Source organism: Musca autumnalis, unplaced genomic scaffold (assembly GCF_047663935.1).
Source record: "Musca autumnalis isolate F117 unplaced genomic scaffold, ASM4766393v1 scaffold_2, whole genome shotgun sequence".
Taxonomy (NCBI): Eukaryota; Metazoa; Arthropoda; class Insecta; order Diptera; family Muscidae; genus Musca; species Musca autumnalis.
This window is the reverse complement of record NW_027411755.1, coordinates 61,209,198-61,234,341: the sequence shown is the minus strand read 5'-3', so window position 1 is coordinate 61,234,341 and position 25,144 is coordinate 61,209,198. Positions and strand designations below refer to the sequence as shown.

At 35.9% G+C, this 25,144-nt stretch overlaps 1 protein-coding gene across 3 annotated transcripts in view; it reads right to left on the bottom strand.

Annotated features, from left to right (window-relative positions):
• Positions 1 to 25,144, bottom strand: part of Ndf (Nucleosome-destabilizing factor) — a 485,637-nt gene that overhangs the window by 408,313 nt on the left and 52,180 nt on the right. For 2 of the 3 annotated variants that reach the window (XM_073967695.1, XM_073967696.1), the window contains exon 9: positions 19,534 to 20,632. The exons of the other annotated variant lie outside the window; for it this stretch is intronic. In XM_073967695.1, coding sequence (XP_073823796.1) covers positions 20,267 to 20,632 — 366 coding nt within the window. In that variant the 3' untranslated portion in view covers positions 19,534 to 20,266. Of the gene's footprint in view, positions 1 to 19,533; positions 20,633 to 25,144 lie in introns of those variants that run through there. 3 annotated transcript variants of the gene reach the window in all.

Below are 25,144 nucleotides of genomic sequence, written 5' to 3'. Positions count from 1 at the left end.
TAATGAAAAAATTTAACGGCACAAATCGAGTAGAATTCAGCACAATTTCTGTTTTTTTTTTTTTGAAATTCCAAAATTGCAATTCTGCCATATTTTCGAAAATAACGTTTTTTTCGAAAATGGTACGAGATGTCGGAAAAGATTTTACGGAACAAAAGAGCACAAACTGAGCAAACTTAAATTTTTTCGAAATTCGAAAATTGCAATTCTGTCCATTTTTTTGTTCAAAAAAAAAAAAAAAAAAAAATCTTTTGTCTAATATCTCAGCCATTTTTTCGAATTTCGAAAAAGTTTTTTCGGCACAAATCTAGCACAATGCAGCACTACTCAGCTTTTTCAAAATTCGCAAAATTGCAATTCCATCGGATACTACATGTACCCCCATATAACCAACGGTACCTACCGATTTCACGTGAATGTCTTAACGGAATTAACTGTAAATCTGACAGCAATATTTTGTTGTAGCCCCTATAAAATAAATTTCCAACCGAATCAGCAGTAATTCGGGGTTTCATTTCTATGTGGGCACGAATATCGGAATCAGCTTTACATACATGTTTACATTTATTCAGAAATAAAATATTGTTACGGAATTAGATTTAACTAATCTCCGTGTAGACGTTGTTTTATTTCCCAGTACGATTGGTACCAAATAAAACAGGGTTCGTTTCAGATTACGTTTCTACAATGCTTTATTTACTTTATTAGACTTATTCGTAACCGACTTTAATTACTAAGCACACAGCTTGTATCTAGTTAGCACGCAGCACTTCTTTAACCGATCTGTTCAGTTCAACGCTTAAAACACAACTACTGCAATGTTGCCATTCGTAACTCTATTTATACCCAAAATCTCCTTGGTCTAGAAATATCTAGAGCATATGGCAACACCTCGAATCTGTACAACGAACACACAGACACACATTCGCACTAAGCGAACAACCATACTCACATACATACATGGGGAGGCACAGTAATGACGTAACAACAACAAACAAGTGCAAAGAAATAGAGAGGTGACAAACTAAACAATAATTACATGACTATGGCAAAGCAAAACAAAAACACATTAATGAAAGGTAAAGAACATCTAGAATAATGAAGATAATTCTACATGATAATTGTTGTTGCTTAAATAAAGTAACTGCGTAATAAAACTTTACGTTACAATTCAAATTTTTAAATTAACGGAAATTAAACTAAACTAACTTAAACCTATCAGTTACATTCGTAACATTGCCTCCCGCTTAAGCCTGTTCGTCCCGAATAGGCACAGTTCCCTCTCGGTGGTATGGGCATTGGTAACACTGCCTCCCGCTTAAGCCTGTTCCTCTTGACTAGACGCAATTCTCGTTCCGTAGTGGTGGCAACCAATTTAGATGTACCCTCTACTGCGTCAGCTTTGGACTCTTGCTCTTCTGGACGACGTTGCTTTCTCTCCAGGAATCGCGACGCTATACCTTCTTTCTTCGTGGTCACCTTCCTAAGTGTCACCTGGTCTTCATCGGACTTGTCCTTCCTTGTTGTACGGCCGCTTTTCGATGGACCTTTCCTCGACGTACATCTTCGCTTTCTCGTCCTCGTTGCTGGATTTTTCCGCTTTCCTACGGGCCAATTGTCGGCGGCTTCCACCTTCAGCGTACGGACATCGACAGCGATCTCGCCGGATTCTGCCTTTGGGCGATGTTTGCTTTTCTCGTTGTAGCCCACATTTATCGGTATTTCCACATTGGACCAAGTCATCACACGGTGCTTTATGTCCAGGTTGATATCGAAGGCAATCATGAAGTCTACACCAAGTATGACTTCGTCCACAATATCGGCCACTATAAAATCGAAATTTACAGATTTTCTACCCATGCTCAGCCTTTGGTAGGCCTTTCCATGCACCGTTGTAGTCTCGCCTGTGGCCGTCCGCAATTTGACTCCATTTACCGGCAATACCTTCCCTTTTACCAAATCCGGTCTAATAATGGACTTTGTTGCACCGGTGTCCAATGTCAAGGTACGCAATACACTATTGACGAAGCCTTTCACTGTTAAGTTGTGGTTCTTCTGCTGGACTATGGCTATAGAAATTGTGGGACCATCGTTTTCATCCTCTGCCAGCGGCGCCTCGTGATCGACGGAATTCATTTTATTTGATTCGCCTGATATCTCTCTTTCCAGATTCTTGGCCACCGGTTGGTCGTCGCTTTTTGAAGGCGGTGAGGTGGATCTGGGCCTTCGTCGTTCCAATATGCATTCTCGTGTAATGTGTCCAGCTTTACGACAGTTATAACAAGTCTTTTTCGTTCTAGCAGCCCTTCGTTTCACACGCATCAGTGCATCTTTCAGCAGGTCGACAACGGTCTGGGAATTGTTGTCCTCAACTTGCAGCCTCCGCACGTTGTAAGCTTTAGGTTTCACCAGCATCTTCGCGGTTTCTTGGGCCAGGGCAAATGACACGGTTTCTGCAAATGTTCCCATCGGTGCCGCATACGTCGCAAATTTTATCTCTGGATCACGAATACCACTAGCAAATGTTTCAATCTTTATGCGGTCCACCAATGGATGTGTCTCTCCTGGATATGCCAGCTGCGCCAATCGCTCTATATCAGCCGCAAAGTCTTGTAAGGTCTCATTTGGCTTCTGGACTCTTCCCCTCAGTTCCATTCGGTAGATCTCTTGCTTGTGTTCACTACCGTACTTACGTTCAAGTGCAGCCATTATATCTCCATAGTTGTTCCTAGAAGCGGCGGGAATACTCTGTAATACGTCAGCAGCATCACCCTTCAATGCCATAAGGAGTGATACCGTCTTTTCGTTGTCGTTCCAAGAATCTCTAGCAGCCACTGTCTCGAACTGTAATTTGAACACATTGAAAGAGGTAGAGCCGTCAAACACTGGAGGCTTAATTTTTAACGCGTTATGGATAGCTCTCACTGGACCGCCTTTAATTTCCAGTTCCGACATTTTCTTTTCTATGCCCAGAATCTTCTCATCTTGAGCCAGAAATTTCTCGTCAACAGACAAAATCTTTTTATCCAACTCTTTAATTTGTACCTCCACGTTTTCTACTCTCTTTTCAATCACTATCGTGATATTCTCGAGTTTCTCGTTAATTTTTCTAGAATTCTCTTCCAACTTTTCCTCTAATTTGTCGTCGAATTTGGCAAATCTTTCCTCCAATTTTCTGGAATATTCTTCACTCTTTCTGGAATTTTCTTCCATTTTAGCATCTAATTTCTCCATCATTTTACTGGAATTTTCTCTATTCTTTCTAGACATCTCTTCTAACATCTTACTGTTGTCAGATTTCATTTCCAGCATCATCATAGCCAGCATTGTTTTCAAATCGTCACCCCTGGCAGCTACCGACGAAATTTCCTCAACGCTGGATTCGCCCTTTGCCGATAACTCGACTTCCTCCTTACCGTCGAACTCATATTCATCGATGTTCATTCCACGGCGCTCGAACTCTTCCAACAAGCGTTTTTGTAGTTCGGCCTTGTTGCCAGTAGAACACAACTCCAACTTGCTTAGCTCCTTCTTCAAGTCTTCCACTCGTAGATCCTTAAACTTCATTGTAGGATGATCGTAATCCCACTTCTGACACCAATTGTTACGGAATTAGATTTAACTAATCTCCGTGTAGACGTTGTTTTATTCCCCGATACGATTTGTACCAAATAAAACAGGGTTCGTTTTAGATTACGTTTCTACAATGCTTTATTTACTTTATTACACTTATTCAGAACCGACTTTAATTACAAAGCACACAGCAAGTCTCTAGTTAGCACGCAGCTCTTATTTAACCGATCTGTTCAGTTCAACGCTTAAAACACAACTACTCCGTCATTGCCATTTTCCCAGTATTTATACCCCAAAGTCTCCCTGTTCTAGAGTCCTCCAGAACACATATGGCAACATCTCGAATCTGTGCAGCGAACACACAGACGCACATTCGCACTAAGCGAACAACCATACCCACATACATACATGGGGGAATACAATTGGACGACAAGCACAGTAATGACGTAACAACAACAAAGTGCAAAGAAGTAACAAACTAAACAATAATTACATGATTATGGCAAAACAAAATAAAAGCACATTAATGAAAGGTAAAGTAACATCTAGAATAATGAAGAGAGTTCTACATGGTAGTTGTTGTTGCTTAAATAAAGTAACTGCGTAATAAAAACTTTACGTTACAATTCAAATTTTTAAATTAACGGAAATTAAACTAAACTAACTTAAACCTATCAGTTACATTCGTAACAATATGAATAAACATGTCATTCGCATCCACGTAATAGCTCGGCAAGGCGTTATATGTTTGAAGTGGGCAGGACAGTGTAATCAGAATCATTGGTCAAAAGTGAAGTTAATTGTATTTTTTTGCACGTACAGATCAAGAAATTTTTAACACCGCAATAAAACTAAGAGTTAATTTTGCCATAGGCATATTGAGATTTGAAATTTGACATGACTTAAGCCCCTACAATGATGAACGTGGATCCACGTTACCGTCATTTGAGTTTATATATTCACATATTCATTTCACGCCCACCTTAAATAGAATTTCTCATAGCGGAGAGTATGAAAAGTTCGGAAATCCGAACATATACGACATTTTCAGCAATCTGATTATTAGTGATGCTGAGTTTAAATCTATAATACTACTACAGAACAAAGTAGGTTATAGGAATACTATACACGTTTTGGTCTCGTAGAAAAATGGTGTTAAGGGCATTGGTATAGGTCTTATATAACAGTACCACACTTGAGTTCATTTGAAGCTTTAGCAAACGTTTTTCTTCTTTAATAATAATGATGAGTAGCATGGGGCAGCTTCGCCACTGTTGCGCGTTAGACAGCGCCGATTTAATTGATGCAACATGAAGATCGTCAAGGCAAATTTGTGAGTTAATCGAAGATCTACAACTCTCACTATGTTATCTTTATGCAGCTTCACTGGCGAAAGCACAACAATGGCGAAGCTGCCCCATCTTATCCTACATAGTTAACCCTTATGTAAATGCCTTAAGAAGATTTTTCTCAATAAGGTGGAATTTACCTCGTATACCCTCCTTATTAACATAATATATGTCCATATAAAAACGCCGTTGTTAAAAGAAATCAGCAAAATACTGAAGCAATGTACTGTCGTTAAGACTTAACAACTACATTTTTTGGTTATTAACTTTACAATAATTTTCGGTAGTTAACGACAAAAGTTACCGAACAAAATCGTTAAAATTGGTATACAGAATAGCACTTACCGAAAATTATCGTTAACTACCGACATTCGTCGTTAATTCTGTCGTTAAGGAGTTACAGAATCGCACAACAGGTCAGTTCAGTCAGCTGGGTATTGCTGCTACCTTTTCTTGTTCTACCATGGGCTTTGGCCCTCAAGAATGTTTGGACGAAATCCATTTCAGACAATTTGGAGTCGAATCGTGGCCGTCTGTATGTATTGCTGGCTGGTGCGCACGATTACTCTCAAACAAATCAACCGACTTAATCCTAACTGTGGATATCTTAATATATTGTCCAAAATTATTTTAAGTTGTGGTAAGTTTACATTTACGAAATCCACTTGATTTCAACTGTCAATTCCATTGCTTAAATGTCAAATGAAATCCAATGGATGGAGATTTAATTTGACGTATACACAAAGGAATTGGCAGTAGAAATCGAGTGGATTTCGTAAGGGGTAGTTTACACTATCGGGGGTATCATGAATGAAATTTCCCCGTGAGTTTTGTCTTTCCGCCGTTGCAACTTAAGGGAGAAAGTGAAAAAATTCACGGGGAATTGCCGTTCATGATAACCCCCTATATGTAAATGTCATATGATGTGAAAATGTCCATCGTTTTATATTCGCTAATATGTGTAATAATGGAGATTTTCCTTACGCCATTTACTCTGTGCGTCCACACCAGCAAAAATTTAAAAAAACTACGTCTCCACATTGCCTCCGTGGGTAAATATGGAATGTTTTTATTTCGTGTCATATGACATTGATATATAGTGTAAACTACCTCTAAATGTGAACCAAGCATTGCATTTATCGATCTAATCCTCCAAAAAAAGATCAAACTTTTTTGCAAAAGTGGTGTGCACGATAACTCTTGTTATGTTTTTACTTGTCATAATATAAATATAAGAAATTAAACATTTCTTTCCTATTTCGTCTTCTTAATGTTGGTTTACTATAGGACAAGTTAATGAAAGTGAAAAATTTCCACCAATGTATTACTAGCCTAAAGCAGAAAACACATCGGACGTTTGAGTAAAGTTTTGTGTTGGGCGTTGAGAAAAAAACAACAACAACAGGGCGATGCCGACACCAAAGTCCAGCGTTGATATGTTTGCCGGCATATATTTCAAATGAATTTGAATTTTTGGGCATCATGCCGAACATCATGCCCGAGATATAGGCTTTTGAAGTTCCGAAATTTCCATTGTTTATAACATCGCCGTTTGTGAATGGATAACTATCATATATAATACAACGTATCTCTAAATAGACGGTCTTCGGCTGGGGATATAAGACATTCTCCTGTGCAGGTGCAAATCTCGCACACGGAAACAAGACTTTCTTTTAAATTGTCAATTTTTCCAAGTTTTCGGGAACTTCACAGGACCATATCTCGGGAAGTACGGACTTCTTTGTATTTATATTTTTGTAATCAGTAGTGCGATTGTCTGACTCATTTTTTTAGTTACCGACAAATATCGGTAAAATTAATACTCTGTTCCAGTAGTGCGATTCTCTCACTAATTTTTTGAGTTACCGACAAATGTCGGTAACATTAAAATGCTTATAATTTCGGTAATTAACGATATTATTCGGTAAGTAAGCGACCAATAAAAAGTAGTCGAAAAGTTCTACCGATAGCAACAGTGTTATCAACTTTTATTTAAACTTTTCATTTATAATTTTGCGTTTTAATCTTACCGATTTTTGTCGGTAACTAAAAAAATGAGTTAGAGAATCGCACTACAGGACGAAAAGATTTGAATTTTGTGAAATTAAAAACACTTATTTAGGGGTCGATTATGAATTGCCACTAAACTTGAGTTGCGTTGTCAATTGTCAGCACAACTGAGATGAAATGTTGTATTATTGATGTCAACCCAACTGGGTTGTCGATAAACGTGTTATCGATCAGTGTTTTATCAAACTTGTGGACTCCATATTAATGCAAAAGGCACAATTCGGCACAAACATTTTAAAATGATAAGTTGAGTGGAATTATTTTTTGATGATGAAGAAAATGTACAGGACATGACATTTATAAGAAGAAATTTGAGGGACAAGTCGAATTTATTGGAATTGCCATCTGCACTGTAAGTTGAAGCTCATGTTGGAAAGATCTGTATAATCATTAAATTATTTTAGGTTTAAGGCGTATTTTCGATTGCCAAAGGATGCCGTAGTTTACATTGTGGAAACGTTAAAGGATGACTTCAAAGTAAGTTACAGATCAACAGCAATACCCCCGCTTTTAAAAGTGTGGGCTGCGTTGAGATTTTTTGTGGAGGGAAGTTTCCAAAAGTCCCATGACAATGATTAAATTACATTACATTGCTCAATCTATATTGTCGAACGTATTGAAGTAAGTTGTCCACTTGATAGAGGACAAATTGTGCCAAAAGTGGATCTTTTCGAAATTGTCGGAGGAGGGAAAAAGACAAAACAAAAATTATTTTTATTCAAAAACGAAATTCCCTGGTGTTGTCGGCTGTATACATGGAACCCATGTGCACATTGGATTTGCAAATAATCAACAATTGGTCTTTGGTCACGCTTACCCTATGTTTACACAAGACAGGACAGTTGTCTTCATGTATTGATTGTCAAAATCCCAAAACTTGCCTGTGTGATGCAGGTGTCCCGACAACTGCAAAAACAATTGTAAAATTATGAAAGAAAATCATCGTTGCGCATCCTTTAAAAAACTTCGCCCAAGTCATTCGGGTATGTTCTGCGACACACTTCGCCTCTCACTTCACTCCTCAAGTATTTTGTTCACCCCATTTACTCCTATTTTTTGCGAATTTCTTGGGGCTAAGATACATTACTAGGCGTTTACACCAGACAGTTTGTCTTCAAATACAACTCTGATTTACTAACACATACATACATATGTCGGTTGTCTTCCTGCTGTCCATCATTTTTTCACAGACAGTCGGGTTAACAAATTTTTGACATTTTTGTGAAAAAGAAGTGAGATGATAATGCAAATGCAAAACAACAAAGTACAAAAACAACATATGTGAACGGAAAACGGAAAGAAATCGATGATATTTATTCATAATTTTACAGCTGTTTTTGCAGTTGTCTGGACGCCTACGTCACACAGGCAAGTTTTGCGATTTTGACAATCAATACATGAACTCAACTGTCCTGTCATGTGTAGACGCAGGGTTAGGGTATTTAAAAAGAAGAGTACACCCTAGTCCGTTCATAAAATACTCGAAAAATAAGCGTAAATGGGGTGAACAAAATGCTTGAGACGTGAAGTGAGAGATGAAGTGTGTCTCAGAACATACCCGATTATTTTGGTGTACCCCCCCCATGTGGTATCCGATGGAACTGCAATTTTAGAATTTCGAAAAAATTTAAGTTTTGCTCATTTGTGCCGTAAATATTTGTATATCTCGTGCCATCTTGGAAAAAAAACGATATTTTCGAATACATGACAGAATTGCAATTTTCGAATTGTGCTCATTCGTGCCGCAAACATTTTTTCGATATCTTATACCACTTTCGAAAAAAAACGTTATTTACGAATATATGAAAGAATTGCAAATTTCGAAAAAACAAAAGTTGTGCTGAATTCTACTCGATTTGTGCCAACTTGTGCCGTTCACTTTTTTCATTTTTCGATATCTCGTACCATCTTGGAAAAACCGATATTTTCGAATACATGACAGAAATGCAATTTTCGAATTTCGAAAAAAAAAACAAAAGTTGTGCTTAACACTTCCGTTACACATGCCAGTAAATTGGTTCCAATTGAGTACATGTATTATACTCGAAAATGCCGAAAAAGTGTTCGACTGGCATGCAGTTTTCTTGTGTGTTTACACATGCCAGTGCAAGTTCAATTCCAAAATTATTTTAAGCCGCATATAACACACAAAATTTCATTATATTTCAGATTTAAAACACAATTCACAACAAATGTTACTATTTTTATTTTATTTCGTTTTAAAAATGCGGGTTTCAGTCATAAGCATAATGAATGTGGTATTGCCGTCTTTTCAATATTGTATAATCCCAGAGGGGAAATTATTTGTCAACCTATATTTTCATGGAAACATCAAAATTATGTATTTATTTACCACTAATATATTGCAGCTGCCAAGACGTATTATTTGTGTTTCCTAATCTTTTTGAAAATATCCATTAAATCTTTGCATTCTTAAAAGAAACAAAAATGTACATGGATTAAAAAATAGTCTCGGCAACTCTTTTTTCATTTTCGACATATCATTGGCAGCCAGCTCAAAATTTTGCTGGCATGAAAAATCTAGTGCCAGTGGAGTCGACAACTCAAAAATTTAATTGTGGTAGTAAAATATTGTGTATGTATTGAATTTTTCGAACTGTCACTGGCATGTGTAAAGGTTGGGTAATTGTGTTCAGTTTGTGCTCATTCGTGCCGCAAACATTTTTTCGATATCTTATACCATTTTCGAAAAAAAACGTTATTTTGGAATATAATTATTTTGACAAGTTTGAAAAAATTATGTGTTTTCTACCGGATTAGTCTTCTACAAAAATATGAAAAAATATTCTAGCTAATCCTTTACTAGAGTACTTAAAATTAGTAATAAATTTTATCAATTCAAATTTACGCTTGCACTTTTGTAATGGAAATAAAATTTCACTTCGTGGCATAAGTATTTTGACAAAATTGTTTTATTGATTTTGAGCATGGTATAATAAGAAAGGTATGGCAGAGCTCACAGCTGATTACAATTTGTTTTTCGTTTCGTGACCGACTTGTGTCAAACCCGTTTTGATATGTTTTGATTTTAATGTTCAAATTATGACAATTTTCAAATACATAATTTTCATATTCATAAAACGAAAAGAATTTTCATCGTAATGAAAAAAAAAACAAAAGCCGTTATAATTAAAAAAATGAGAAGTTGTCGCATGACACCCTAAAGACGGCTGATGCTGTAATGTATGCGGATGATTGTACGATCTTAGCGTCGGGTCCTATCGTCGATGACATACATATGTATGTGATAGGTTAAATGTCTTTAAATATCTACATAAATGAGCACAGTACTTTCATCTGAAAATATCCTCCACTAAATCCACAGCCACTCTGCTCAGCACACAGACGGCTGAAACGGGCCTCTCCAGAACATATTGGTCCATGATTCCGACCACTAACTCCCCCAAGATATTGGGTTTAAATTTCCATAGGATGTTTAAGTCGTCCGTGCATGCCACAGATTAGAAGCAGGAACAAGGTCCTCAAGTCGCTGGCCGGCAGCAGAAAGAAGCCTTGTAACCTCTTACAAAGCTATAGGCCGATCTGTGGTAAGCTATGCAGCGTGGTATGTAAATGTTAGCGCTACGCAGTAGAAGAATATTCGAACGTGCCAAAATGCCGTCTTAAGAACTGCAACAGGGTGACTCCTCATGACACCGTTGTACCATCTTCATGAGGAGACGAAAATTGTACCCTTACATCAGCACAACACAATGTGGATGCAGTACCTCATTGGGTGTTATCGCCTTGAGCATCAGTACCACGATCAAGTGTACAGGCTTCCCTAGCACAGGTACGTCAGGAGAAATCTTCATGATCTCGAGAGAGAGAGGTATAATCGAGAACCTCTTTATCAACGAGCCTATCAGGCAGACTTGAATAGCATTCATACTGATGCAGTTGCGCCAGCTGTACAATGTGTATACTATCAAGATAAAACGAGTGGTTTTAGCGGACGATGCAGCCATCTCAATTCGTATCGGGCCCAAATTGATATCACGATATTCAACACATGCCCGGCATGTGAATTGGGACCTGCATTTGTTTAGCTCACTCACCACTGTCTCCTAATTTTTTATGGACGCAACCAATATATGTTGCCGAATTTTTGAGTTTGAATACGGAGGAACCAGCACCACCATATAACTGAAATATGTACATATTTGCGTTGCAATGACACAACAACATCTGTAATAGCAACGTTTTCTGCAGATCCGCATAAAAATATTTGATTTTTCTTTACAACGTTCCATTTATTTTTTTAAACATTTTATTATTTTCGACAACAGAAAACAAAACATAAACAAAAACAAAACTTGAAGTTTGTCACTAGGTGTGTTCGTTTACTCAAAATGTGTACAAATTGTTACTGGATGTCGTTCGTGTACTCTACAGTACAATGCAAAAGACCTTAGCCGATTACAAGAAGTTACTGAACTTGTACAAATTTGTACAAATTGTTGAGTAAACGAACACACCTACTATTGGCAATTTTGAAAGAAAGCGGGCACACATGGTCATGGTACAATAATACAGGTAGCATTATCATGCCAGCTGATGGTAACATAATGTGTCAGTTGCATTGAATTGATGTCAAATTTTGACATCTTATGTTGCCAACAATTGCCGATGCGGCTACCTGTGTATTTGTACCATGCACATGGTAGAACAAGAAAAGGTAGCAGCAATACCCAGCTGACTGAACTGGGTTGTAGTGTTAGTGTCAAATTCCATACGACATTTTATGTATTTATTTCTATGTTCGATGTATATTAGGGATATATATTTTTGAAGAACAAATTTATTCATCAGAAAAAGAAACTATTTCCCATAAAGACGGCTTCATATCATTGACATGTAACCTCCTCCAGGTCCGAACGACATGCCGCACACTAAAACACCGCTTATAGAGACGGTACAATATTTGTTAATATGTGTGGTATTTTGTTAAACTTGAAACGAATAAAGCCCTAATAAGCATGTGCTTTTTTGTTATCAAAAGCAAATGATTCAAACAGCTTCTCTTTTTTCAATGAATTACCAGCGACCCGAAACATTTTTGCAAGTATTCTACTTTCTGCGAGAAATTATGCATTTAGTGGAATGATATGGAAACATTCAAATTGAAAATCTAACGAGTTTTCATTCATGTTTTCCAAAATATTCAATCAAATGTGAAAAATTATTAGTTTTTTAAATTCCAATAATTTATGGACATTTCCTTGTTTTGTTTACATTTACGTTGACACTAAGTCCCAAATTACATTAGGCGAGTTTACTTGCGGCAATTGTCAGTTTGATGGAGAGAGAGTTGAGGTATATGGTAACCCTTTGCCTCTCAATACCCTCTCTCACCGACAAACTGACAATTGCCGCAAGTAAACTCGCCTTATGTAAATTGGGACTAAGGTTTACAAACAAAAACAAATTCCTTTGTGGTTGTTGTTCGAGTTGTATTTGTTGTAGTATTAACTTTACCTTGTATTTGTTCTACCATGGCGGGCACAGGTGTAGGGTTGATTTTCTACGGTTTTTTCAAACCTGTTCTACCTTCCTTATTCTACCATGATTTTGAGACCTCAACAATTTAAAATGTTTTATTTATATTTATGATTATTATTAGTTGTGGTAAAAATAATCAGCCCTATTCTGAGCATTCCCATGGAAACTGTTTCCCATGGGAGCGAAATTTCCCATTCCCACGTTTTCCATATTCTCAACGACGTGGGAACATCAAATCATGGGAATTGAATTTTCGAAATTCGAAATTAGTTACACCAAATTATGATAGCATACTTTTAGGGGGCTGTAATTTTGTTTTGTAACACAAAATGCCTATTTGCATTGAATTCGCGGTTTTTGAATTAGATTAGCAAAAGCACAACTTACTTAATTCAACAACCGTGCATTGATTTATGGATTTTTTAAGTGAATGGAGTCAACGATGTGTGATGTTGTTCTAATAAGCACATTTTCTTCAGATTGTGCGAATTGGTGTAAGAATTTTTTAATTAGTAGGCAAACATAATTTTTATGTTTATGTTTTTAAGTTTGTAACGAATTTAAAAATTGTATGTTGATACCGAGTAATTTTAGTTAGGGGTTTAACGAGTATATCGCTAGTTTTACTTATTCCTAATGATCGCTAGAACTCGTATTTTGCATATTTTTAAAAAAAATCAAAAAGATAAGTTCGGATATTTTTCTCGATTATTACATATTTTTGCTTGTTATTACATATCGTCACCATAAATATCCGAAGACGTATCTCAAAAAAAAAAAAAAATAATAATAATAATAATAACATACGTTTGTGATTGAATCTAAAACTAAAACACATGCCCTTGCAAAATTTCAAGCTTCTACGTTCAAAAATAACGATCCTATTCAAGAAAATGCATTTCGGAAAATGGAATAGCATTGCAATAATTTGGCATATGTATGTACGCCTGTGATCTTTGTCGTGTCGTTGAGGAGACTAATGCCTTGTTCAGACTGACGGTAATTCGTTCTCTATTCGTTGTTCGACCCCAAATTACGATATAATTACTTTATTTCCCATACAAAATTTTGAGAACCAACAACGATTTGTGTACTTTGTTCAATTTAAATTACTCTCAGAACGACGATAAAATTTGTCCCATCTCTAACAAATGAGAGAATTTATCGAAATAAATTAATTATGACAGGAAAAATATAAAATTTAAAATTTATTAAAAACCCAAAATTTTTTAATAAAACTGCAAAACCTGAATGAAAAGTAAACGGTTTAAGGACTAATAAACATTCAAATCATATCAAATTTTCTATTTTCGTTTATTGCAGTTGCATTTCTTGTCCATCGTTTCAAATTCGCGTACAAATTTAAAAACAAAAATCAAATGTCTGCCAGAAAGTCTGTATACCAAAAAGTTATTTTGGCAGGTCTCTCTCTCTCTCTCTCTCTCTCGTTAATTTTGAAAATAGAAAAATATTTTTATTTGCTGAAAACACCAAAATTGTGAGAAAAAATAGAAAAGATAAATGAAAATAATGTAATTAAATATTAAATAGATACCTGAAAGAAGGACAAATAGTTTTTCAGTTCATATCAATTAATTTTACTTGTCTTTTGGACGAAACTTTCTTTAAAATCAGAAAACAAAAAGTATGAAAATATGAATCATGTTGCTATGAATTATGTACCATGTCGTATGAACGGGTTAATTCGTGTACGTAATTATGAGAACGAACTACGTGATTCAAATTCTAGTATGAACATGGCATAACACGTTTTCAATAGAACGTTGGTCGTCTGATTTAAAAAACCCGAAAGTTATATTACGAAAATGAATAAAAGTTGTAAAGATTGTATATTATGGTTATTTTCCAATATATTTTAATAATTATTGCCAAAAATTCTTTTGAAATTGATTTGTTTTTACTTGTTGTTCTGCGTAATCAACCATGACTCTTTTTCTCGTATTTCAATACATATGGTCTGTTCCAGAACTGCAAAAATCTACTAATTTTTACTACTTTTTTTGTTTTGTTCGATAACATAAAGGAAAATTTTTTATCGGTGTAAAACATGTTAGATTCTTGCAGGTTTTTGTATCATATAAGAATATGCAAAATCCGAAGTCTACTAATGACATATTTTACAGTACATTTTGTATGCTTTTATTAAGCAAACACATGGCGATTATAAATATTTGCAATAATTTTGTCGTGTAGATGTCTTAAAATATGAAATTTCATAAAAATATAAATTTCTTGAATTTTTTTTTTTCAAACTCCCACACTGTTTGCTGGGGAGATTTTTCCCACAAAAAGACACAAAATTCTCCCACAATTCAAGATAGAGAATGTATACTTTTTTCCCATGGGAACAAATTCCCAATTCGAACTTCATTCAGAATGAGGGGAGATGGGAAATGGGAAAAAAACTCCCACAAAATTTTGTTCAGAATACGAAAATGTGGGAATGGGAAAAAATTCCCAACTCCCATGCGTTCAGAATAGGGCTGAATATGTTTCACACACATCTGTACCATTATGGACCCATTTACGGATCGATGTTTCAAGGATTTAGGGATATTGAAGAGATTTATCATTAAACAACATTTTCGGTGGTTTTCTCCCATTATCTCGGAATATTTTGCGGATTTCCACTTTTTAATGAGAGTAAGAACATTTTTCTCTTACAAATGTGATATTTGAAGGAAACTACTTGAAGTTTGAACCCGAAATACGCTTCCAACGTGCTCCACAAAATTCAGCCTTACCATAGTAGCAGTGTTCTGCAAAGGAATACATAACACTTCGATCGGTTTACTACCATGTAGTTATGAAAAATTGTTTAAAATGCCAAATTATTCATTATAGTCCACAGTTATCGATAAAAATTAAATATCACACAGCCCTATTCTGAACATTCCCATGGGAACTGTTTCCCATGGGAGCGAAATTTCCCATTCCCACGTTTTCCATATTTTAAACGACGTGGGAACTGCAAACCATGGGAGGTGAAATTTCGAAATTCGAAATTAGGTACACCAAATTATTATAGCATACTTTTGGGAGCTGTAATTTGGTTTTATAATACAAAATGCCTATTTGCATTGTATTCGCGGTTTTTGAATTAGATTAGCAAAAGCACAACTCACTTAATTCAACAACCGTGCATTGATTTATGGATTTTTAAGTGAATGGAGTCAGCGATGTGTGATGTTGTTCTAATAAGCACATTTTCTTCAGAATGTGCGAATTGGTGTAAGCATTTTTTTAATTAGTAGGCAAAAATATTTTTTTTTGTATAAAGTAATCGGAACTTTTTAAGTTTGTAACGAATTTAAAAATTGTATGTTGATACGGAGTAATTTTAGTTGGGGTTTAACGAGTATATCGCTAGTTTTACTTATTCCTAATGATCGCTAGAACTCGTATTTTGCATATTTAAAAAAAAAATCAAAAAGATAAATTCGGATATTTTTCTCAATTATTACATATTTTTGCGTGTTATTACGGGGTCGATCATCGATAACAATTATCGTTGAGTGGCGTTGCCAGTTGTCAAAATTGATTCACGTATGGCAACTCTCAACTGAAGTTGCGAATCTCAGTTGACGAAGCGGCTGTTTTTCAGCAACCACCAATTTTCAGTTGCAGTAAACATTTTCGAAGAAACAAGAAGTAAAATAGAAGGAAAAATAAACATTTTGTTAACAATTATTGATTGAGCAGCAGTTCGAAATATTAATTGATAAACTGAGTGAAAATCCAAACTTAGCCCGAGGAGTTCGGGTTTTTGGTGAAACCAAAGCCACAGCGGATGAAGCGTTCCATTTCGGACAGTTTAAACAGCCATGGACCTCCAACACGAACACCTGAAGAGTGGCAGAGAGTCTGGATTCACTTTAAAGCAAAGTTGAAAAAGAAAATGGCTCAAAATAAAAGAAACTTCAACGCCACTGGTGGTGGTCCATCACAATAAGTGAATTTATCGCCTTTGGAGCGGACAACAGCAAATCTTTTGCAAATGAATTTGGTGACAAATACAGTAGGTTCAGTTTAAGTACAAATGACGAACATCCTCCATCTATATAGCCAACAACACCAGGGAATTTCGTTTTTGAATAAAAATGGTTTTTATTTTGACTTTTTGGATTTGACTTGTCCCTCAAATTTCTTCTAATAGATGCAATGTCCTGTACATTCATCATCATTAAAAAATAATTCCACCGAACTTTCCATTTTTTGGGACAGCAAAATAAACTTGACGATCCGAAGATCCAATCTTGGGTTGTTTTATAAATTTGCTCGAAAACTCAGCCAAAATATTAAAATATTGTCCAGAATACACAAAAGAGTTATCCAAAGCGCAATTATTTTTAAAATGTTTTTTTTTTTTTTTGGCGAATAGAGGTCACTAGTTTGAAAAAACACTGATCGATAACATGTTTATCGACCACCCAGTTGAGTTGACATTAATGGTACAACATTTCGTCTCAGTCGCGGAGACAACTGGCAACGCAACTCAAGTTTAGTGGCAATACAAGATAGACCCATACATATCGTCACCATAAATTTCCGAAGACGTATCTAAAAAAAATAAATAAAATACGTTTTTGTTTATTATTGTCTTTTTAGGACGAAGGCCATTATTTATGAAAGTTTTTAATTAATTAATTGGATTAATCGAGCTAATATGGCCTAAGGAGTTTTGTATTGAAAAATGAATTCTAGCGAAATACCACACACTCAACCATTACGCTACGATTGTTTCGCCTAGTGGTTTAAGCCAGGCTCATCAGGCGTATTTGAATGCTAATGGCTAGAAGACAAAGGCTGATTTTGATAACTTCTATTTATACAAACATTTTTACAATTTTGTAATTATGAAGTATTTATGGAAGTCTTTTTCTTTATCAAGTCACCCTAGTGTCTTGTCTAGGAATCATTTTCTCAATACATACACATATACAATCGAAGGGGGGTTTCCTTCATGAATTGTAATGCCTTCAGTTTTTGAAGTTTTTGGATATCATGTCGACTAGTTTTGTTGATATGATGAGCCTGGCTTAAACAACTAGGCGAAACGATCGTAGCGTAATGGTTGAGTGTGTGGTATTTCGCTAGAATTCATTTTTCAATACAAAACTCCTTAGGCCATATTAGCTCGATTAATCCAATTAATTAATTAAAAACTTTCATAAATAATGGCCTTCGTCCTAAAAAGACAATAATAAATAAAAATCTTCACAGCAGAGCCCGGCTGCCCCGGCTGAGGTTTGAACCTGGGTCCTCTCCAACAAACAGACAATGTTGTCGAGATCTCAGCGTTCTAAGCCACTGCCAATGTATCATATCAACAAACTAGTCGACATGATGCCAATGTATCATATCAACAAAACTAGTCGACATGATATCCAAAAACTTCAAAAACTGAAGGCATTACAATTCATGAAGGAAACCCCCCTTCGATTGTATATGTGTATGTATTGAGAAAATGATTCCTAGACAAGACACTAGGGTGACTTGATAAAGAAAAAGACTTCCATAAATACTTCATAATTACAAAATTGTAAAAATGTTTGTATAAATAGAAGTTATCAAAATCAGCCTTTGTCTTCTAGCCATTAGCATTCAAATACGCCTGATGAGCCTGGCTTAAACCACTAGGCGAAACGATCGTAGCGTAATGGTTGAGTGTGTGGTATTTCGCTAGAATTCATTTTTCAATACAAAACTCCTTAGGCCATATTAGCTCGATTAATCCAATTAATTAATTAAATACGTTTTTGATTGAATATACAACTAAAACACGTGCCCTTGAAAAATTTCAAGCTTCTACGTTCAAAAATAACGATCCTATTCAAGAAAAGGCATTTCGGAAAATGGAATAGCATTGCAATAATTTGGCATATATGTATGTACGTTTGTGTGATCGTTGTCGTGTCGTTGAGGAAACTAACACGTTTTCAATAGGACGTTAGTCGTCTGATTTAAAAAACCCGAAGGTTATATTACGAAAATGAATAAAAGTTGTAAAGACTGTATATATTATGGTTATTTTCCAATATATTTTAATAATTATTGCCAAAAATTCTTTTGAAATTGAATCAACCATGACTTTTTTTCTCGTATTTCTATACATATGGTCTGTTCCAGAACTGCAAAAATCTACTAATTTTTACTACTTTTTTTGTTTTGTTCGATAACATAAAGGAACATTTTTTATCGGTGTAAAACATGTTAGATTCTTGCAAGTTTTTGTATCATATCAGAATATGCAAAATCCGAAGTCTACTAATGACATATTTTACAGTACATTTTGTATGCTTTTATTAAGCAAACACATGGCGATTATAAATATTTGCAATAATTTTGTCGTGTAGGTGTCTTAAAATATGAAATTTCATAAAAAATATAAAAAATTTCTTGAATTTTTTTTCAAACTCCCACACTGTTTGCTGGGTAGATTTTTCCCACAAAAAGACACAAAATTCTCCCACAATTCAAGATAGAGAATGTACCCTTTTTTCCCATGGGAACAAATTCCCAATTCGAACTTCATTCAGAATGAGGGGAGATGGGAAAAAAACTCCCACAAAATTTTGTTCAGAATACGAAAATGTGGGAATGGGAAAAAATTCCCAACTCCCATGCGTTCAGAATAGGGCTGAAAATTTCCTGTGTAGTCGGCTGTATAGATGGAACCCATGGTCACATTGGATTTGCACTTAATTTATAAATTAATATTTTAAACTGTTTTGTTGTTATTTTCACCATATTTTTGATACACAAAATTAATCATGCAAATAATCAACAATTGTTAAGAAAATGTTTTTTCCTTTCAATTTTACTTCTTGTTTCTTCGAAAATATTCACTGCAACTGAAAATAACTGGTTGCTGAAAAATAGCCGGTTCGTCAACTGAGATTCGCAACTTCAGTTGAAGGTTGCCATACATAACAGGTGTCCGATAAGTCGTAAATACCTACCTCAAATGGATTCCATAGAAAACATTTAACGCCTATTTTCCTTTATACAATTAATTAAAAAATGTTTTATATTATTTTATTACTACTACACACATACATACATCAAAACAAAGAAAATAAAACAACACATCAGGGAATAGAAATTAGACCTTCTTCTTCTTAGTTTAGGAGTTCTTGGAACACCTTTAGACTACTCTCAAATGTACATTTAATGATTGTTAAAGTGTATCATAATAAGGACAAAAGAAAATTGAAAGGGTCAGTGTGTTTATAAATAATGGTTTTTGTGTAATTGGTATATTATGTGTATTTGAATTATTATACAATAAAAATATTGATTTTTATATGATTAATAATGGTTGGCGGATAGATGATGTGGTTGATAATTATTGTGTGTAATCATTGTTATAATTATTTTGCGAAAAGAGAAAATCTTTTATTTCTTGTTGTTGTTAAGCATCATTTAATATGATATGATGTAAATAAATAAATTTTGGTTCCGGAAAACCTCACCAATATGTCGAGTTCACCTATTTTATTTTCTGTAGCACAATTTAGATCAATGCAGCCGATGAGTGTTGATAAACAACTTTGTATCTTGTTTATTAAAAATTAATTTAATATATTTTGAAAATTATAACATTTTCACATGATCTGATTAAAAGGTAAAGTAAGAAGGTTTCATAAGATATCTAACAAGTTTCGAATGCAAACAAATAATAAATCTGTGTAGTAAAAAAAAAAAACAAATTTTGAAATAACAAGTATTTAAAATAGTTTCTTTTTGGGTTTGCTGGAAGAACGAGACGTTTTCTTGCTGCCCTTATTGTGATAAATTTGTGTTTGCAAATCATATGTCTGTTGCTGATTCCCATATTCTTCTTCCTCCTCTTCCTGGGCCACCACATGACCATTTGGTGTTACCATACTTGTGGTCATAGTTCTTTCAACTGGAGATGCAGATGATGATTTGCATTCATTGCCATCACTATGCTCGCTTTGTAAATGTGGACTTGTTATTATTGCGGCGTTATCAGTCGTTTCTTTATTTTGATTTGAATTTTCTCCATTAGTTTGAATTTCTTGTTCTGCGCTATTTTTTGTTAATTTTGCATCAATTTTAATATTGTTAATCTTGAATTAGACATTTGATTTTGAAAAAAAGAAATTAAAAGAAACAGGTAAGAGCCAATTTGTTATTGTTTTTAAAATTAAGAACAGAACAAAGTTAACAACACACGGTCTGAAAAGTTTCGTAGGTTCTTAACAGCAATAAAGTATGGACTTGCTTGGGGGGTAGGAGCGACAAAATTTGTTCGTTATAACGTGTTTAAATATATTGCAAAATATTTGAATATCCTAAGAAAAGAATGAAAATCTACTCGCTGGGTGAAATTTTTCGTTCGTTATAATCGTGGTCCTGGGTCGTGGTCGTGGTTGAATGTGACATTAAGACAAATTCAGTTAGAAACACAAAATTTTGTTCGATAGAAAAGTAGTTTCTTATAACCGAATTCTATTGTATAACTCTTGGTTTTTGTATAAGTTATACAGGCATGTTCTGCCATTCACCTCTGCACCTCACGTGTATATAACACACCTAAAGCTGTTCTGCAACACACTTTACACCTAGTTGGGGTGTATTCCTCACACTGTAATTTTGATGGCGAGAGCTGAGTGAATCCTTATTTTTTAAAGAAACTCATTGAAATTTTCTACAAAAAACTGCATAGGACTAAAATCTAATGTGTTTTCTATTAGCATTTACAAAATATTTAATTTTCTTAACAAAATATGATTTAAAAATGTATTTTTTTTCCTAAAGTACCAAATTCAACATGTACGCGCTCTTGTAGAAGTTGGTTTCTTTGTTTACGTCTGTTTCGTAAACAATCAAAAGAACAAAGCGTACATACCCACACACGCATGTGTATTCGTTGATATTTTACTGATATTTTTTCATTGTTAATGATAAAGTTTGAAAGCTGTAATAAAGCTTTCCAAAGTTTCGTGAAATATGAAAGCTCTTTTCACGTGAAACACAGAACATCAATTGCTTTCACAGGCGAAGTGCATGTGTGATGTGAAATGGATACACGGTGAATTCCAGTACATGCCCGATAAGTTCACCGCTAATTAATTTTTGACTCGTGTTAACCAAACGAATAGCAAGCTTATGGCTTAAGAGCGCTTTCGTTTTATTTATTTATTTTTTATGCATAATATATTATTTATTATTTGAGTCTTGGCACTTTTCCCCAACACTTGCACTTTCTAGGTTATGGTTCCCCATAGACTTGAGGCTTTAATGTCAAAAAGGATCATTTTGTCAGGCTCATCTTTTCTAAACGGTTAAGAATTTTGATTTACTCTCAGGGGCGAAGTTGTAGGTCTTGTCTGTGAAGTGCAAGCGATGATGAGAAAGGCCGAGACAGGTGTCTTCTCTTTTTGGCTGTATATCACCTTGCGGTTCAGCCACTTTTATCCATTTTAATCTATGGAGGTCTCGCAGTCCCGATAGTGGTAACAATCTTAACGCGATGCGACGGCTTTGGAGAATATGGTGAACGGCTGCCAAGGTAGTAATCTCCTACCTGTAAAGATATTTTTAACGCCATTGTGTTTAGCGACTACGAGTCTATCGGTGTATTTCAATGTTTGCAGTAGTGTTCCAACTGAATTTTAACGGAACCTCGTTGATACCTCATGTTTTTTTTTAACATGAAAACCAGAACCTGACAAGAACCCTTTTGACTGATGTGATGCCTTGGCAGCCTTAATCTTCACTTCCACAAGTACATCACAACCTCCCTCTCTATGACAACGATTCCCTCACTTCTGTTGTAGTAGTCGCTCAAGCACCTGCGTGACACAAATACCTACTGTAGTTGTCGCTAAACTTCGTAAACAGCAATGTCGCTGCAATGCTTGACAATCAGGGGTCTAAGCTGACAGTGTAGGGTTCTCCTCAACCTCATCGGGAAAAAATTTCCCCAAAATTTGAAGGAAAAGAGCATCCCTATAAACATTTGGGAAAAAATTCATCACTAACCAAGTTGTAGGTCTTGTCTGTGAAGTGCACGCGATGATGAGAAAGGCCGAGACACGTGTCTTCTCTTTTTGGCTGTATATCACCTTGCGGTTAAGCCACTTTTATCCATTTTAATGTATGGAGGTCTCGCAGTCCCGCTAGTGGTAACAATCTTAACGCGATGCGACGGCTTTGGAGAATATGGTGAACGACTGTCAAGGTAGTAATCTCCTATCTGTAAAGATATTTTCTAACGCCAGGGTGTTAAGCGACTACGAGTCTATCGGTGTATTTCAAGGTTTGCAGTAGTGTTCCAACTGAATTTTAACGGAACCTCGTTTTTTTAAACATGAAAACCAGAACCATGACCAAAACCCTTTTGACTGATGGGATGCCTTGGCAGTCTCAATCTTTTCTTCCACAAGTACATCAACCTCCCTCTCTATGACAGCGATTCCCTCACTACTGTTGTCAGTAGTAGCTCAAGCACCTGCGTGACACAAAAACCGACTGTAGTTGTCGCTAAACTTCGTAAACAGAAATGTCGCTGCAATGCTTGGCCATCAGGGGTCTAAGCAGACAGTGTAGGGTTCTCCTCAACCTCATCGAAGAAAGTTTTCCCCAAAGTTTGAAGAAAACGAGCATCCCGATATACATTTGGGAAAATTCATCACTAGCTAAGTTGTAAGTCTTGTCTGTGAAGTGCACGCGATGATGAGAAAGGCCGAGACACGTGTCTTCTCTTTTTGGCTGTATATCACCTTGCGGTTAAGCCACTTTTATCCATTTTAATCTATGGAGGTCTCGCAGTCCCGCTAGTGGTAACAATCTTAACGCGATGCGACGGCTTTGGATAATGGCTGTCAAGGTAGTAATCTCCTACCTGTAAATATATTTTTTTAACGCTAGGGTGTTAAGCGACTACGAGTCTATCGGTGTATTTCAAGGTTTGCAGAAGTGTTCCAACTGCATTTTAAAGGAACCTCGATGATACCTCATGTTTTTTTTTTAACATGAAAACCAGAATTCCGAAACGTCAGTTGCTTTGTAATCGTGCATGAAACTAGGTCGAGTTCTATACTAGAATAATTTTATGAAATTGTAGTAGTGTGGAAATCGATCTAAAACCCCCTGGTTTCATGCACGAATACAAAGCAACTGATGTTTCAGAAGTCAGCCTCCCTCTCTATGGACAACGACTCCTTCACTACTGTTGTCAGTAGTCGCTCAAGCACCTGCGTGACACAAAAACCGACTGTAGTTGTCACAGAACAGGACGACATAAATGACAGTCTAAGCAGGCTGTGTAGGGTTTTCCTCAACCTCATAGAGGAAAAATTTCCCCAAAGTTTGAAGGAAAATAGCATCCCGATATACATATGGGAAAATTCATCACTGACGGAATAGGAGTAGGCTATGAAGACAAGATCGATCCAGGTTGCCACCTCCAATCGGAAGTCCTATTTCATTGGATAGGACTTCTTGACTTCAGATAAAACCGACAAGTCATTGCTGCTTAGGCACAAAGCATTGGAAAAGGAAGTTGGTAAGCATAATCCAAGGTCTGTATCATACTGCAGTCAATACATCAAAATAGATAAAAACAGGTAAAAAAGTATCAGTCGGCTTTGCTGACACGAGTTATACCCTCAGCCTGTGTGAGTTGAAACTTGAATCAACTGACAGATCGAAAAGCGGCCACACAACCAAGATCCCCTTTCCCAAAAAGTTATGTATTTAGGTTGTTTTCTAAATTTTGTGGCCGTTAAAAAATATGGATTGGAATTAAGACTCAAAAGGGTTGCGGAGGAGGTACCATCTTGGAAGTAGATCTTATTTTTGGGGGTAATTTCTTCGTTCCGTATAATATAGAGCTATTGAACCACGTCGGGATGCCTGGATTTGCTCGTGAAAAACATAAACATGGCTTCGGTATAAATTTTCAAAGGATCTTCCAACAGATCCCAAACTGCATTTAAACAAAAATGTTGAACTTTTGTTGGGGAGGTACCCTAAGGCGAGGGCCGATACGGGCCGAGATAAACTAAATTTAGACAAAATAGTAGGAGATCCAAAGCTTGGACTAAATTGTTTGCCGATAAAAGGGCCATATCCAAATTGTATGCGATATGGATAAAATAAATTTGGACAAGATATTACGCAGGCCATATTTTGGACCGAATCGGCTGATCCGTTCGAGTGTTATCGTGCGCTCCAGCCACTACATAAGGTGCCATAGGAGGGCAATTGTACAGCCTTCGGGCAATTGTCTCAGGAAGTATGAACTTGCCCTTGAAAAAATTTTAAAGTCGTAGCAAATACAAATTGTTACAACAAAATCCAGAGAGATTCGAGAGGAGGTCGTAAACTGCATTTTACGAAATTTTATGTGGACCAACTCGTTTACTCCTTTCGAGGGTTATCGTGCGCCCAATTTTAGCGAAAAGTTTTGAACTTTTGTGGGGGAGGTACTTGAAGGAGTGACTCATCTTTGAACTTAAATTAAGTTTGGACAAAATATTACGAAAGGCGAATTTTGGACCGAATCGGTTGAACCTTTCAAGAGTTATCGTGCGTTCCAGACACAAAACATGGTGCCTCAGGGTTTTTTCAGC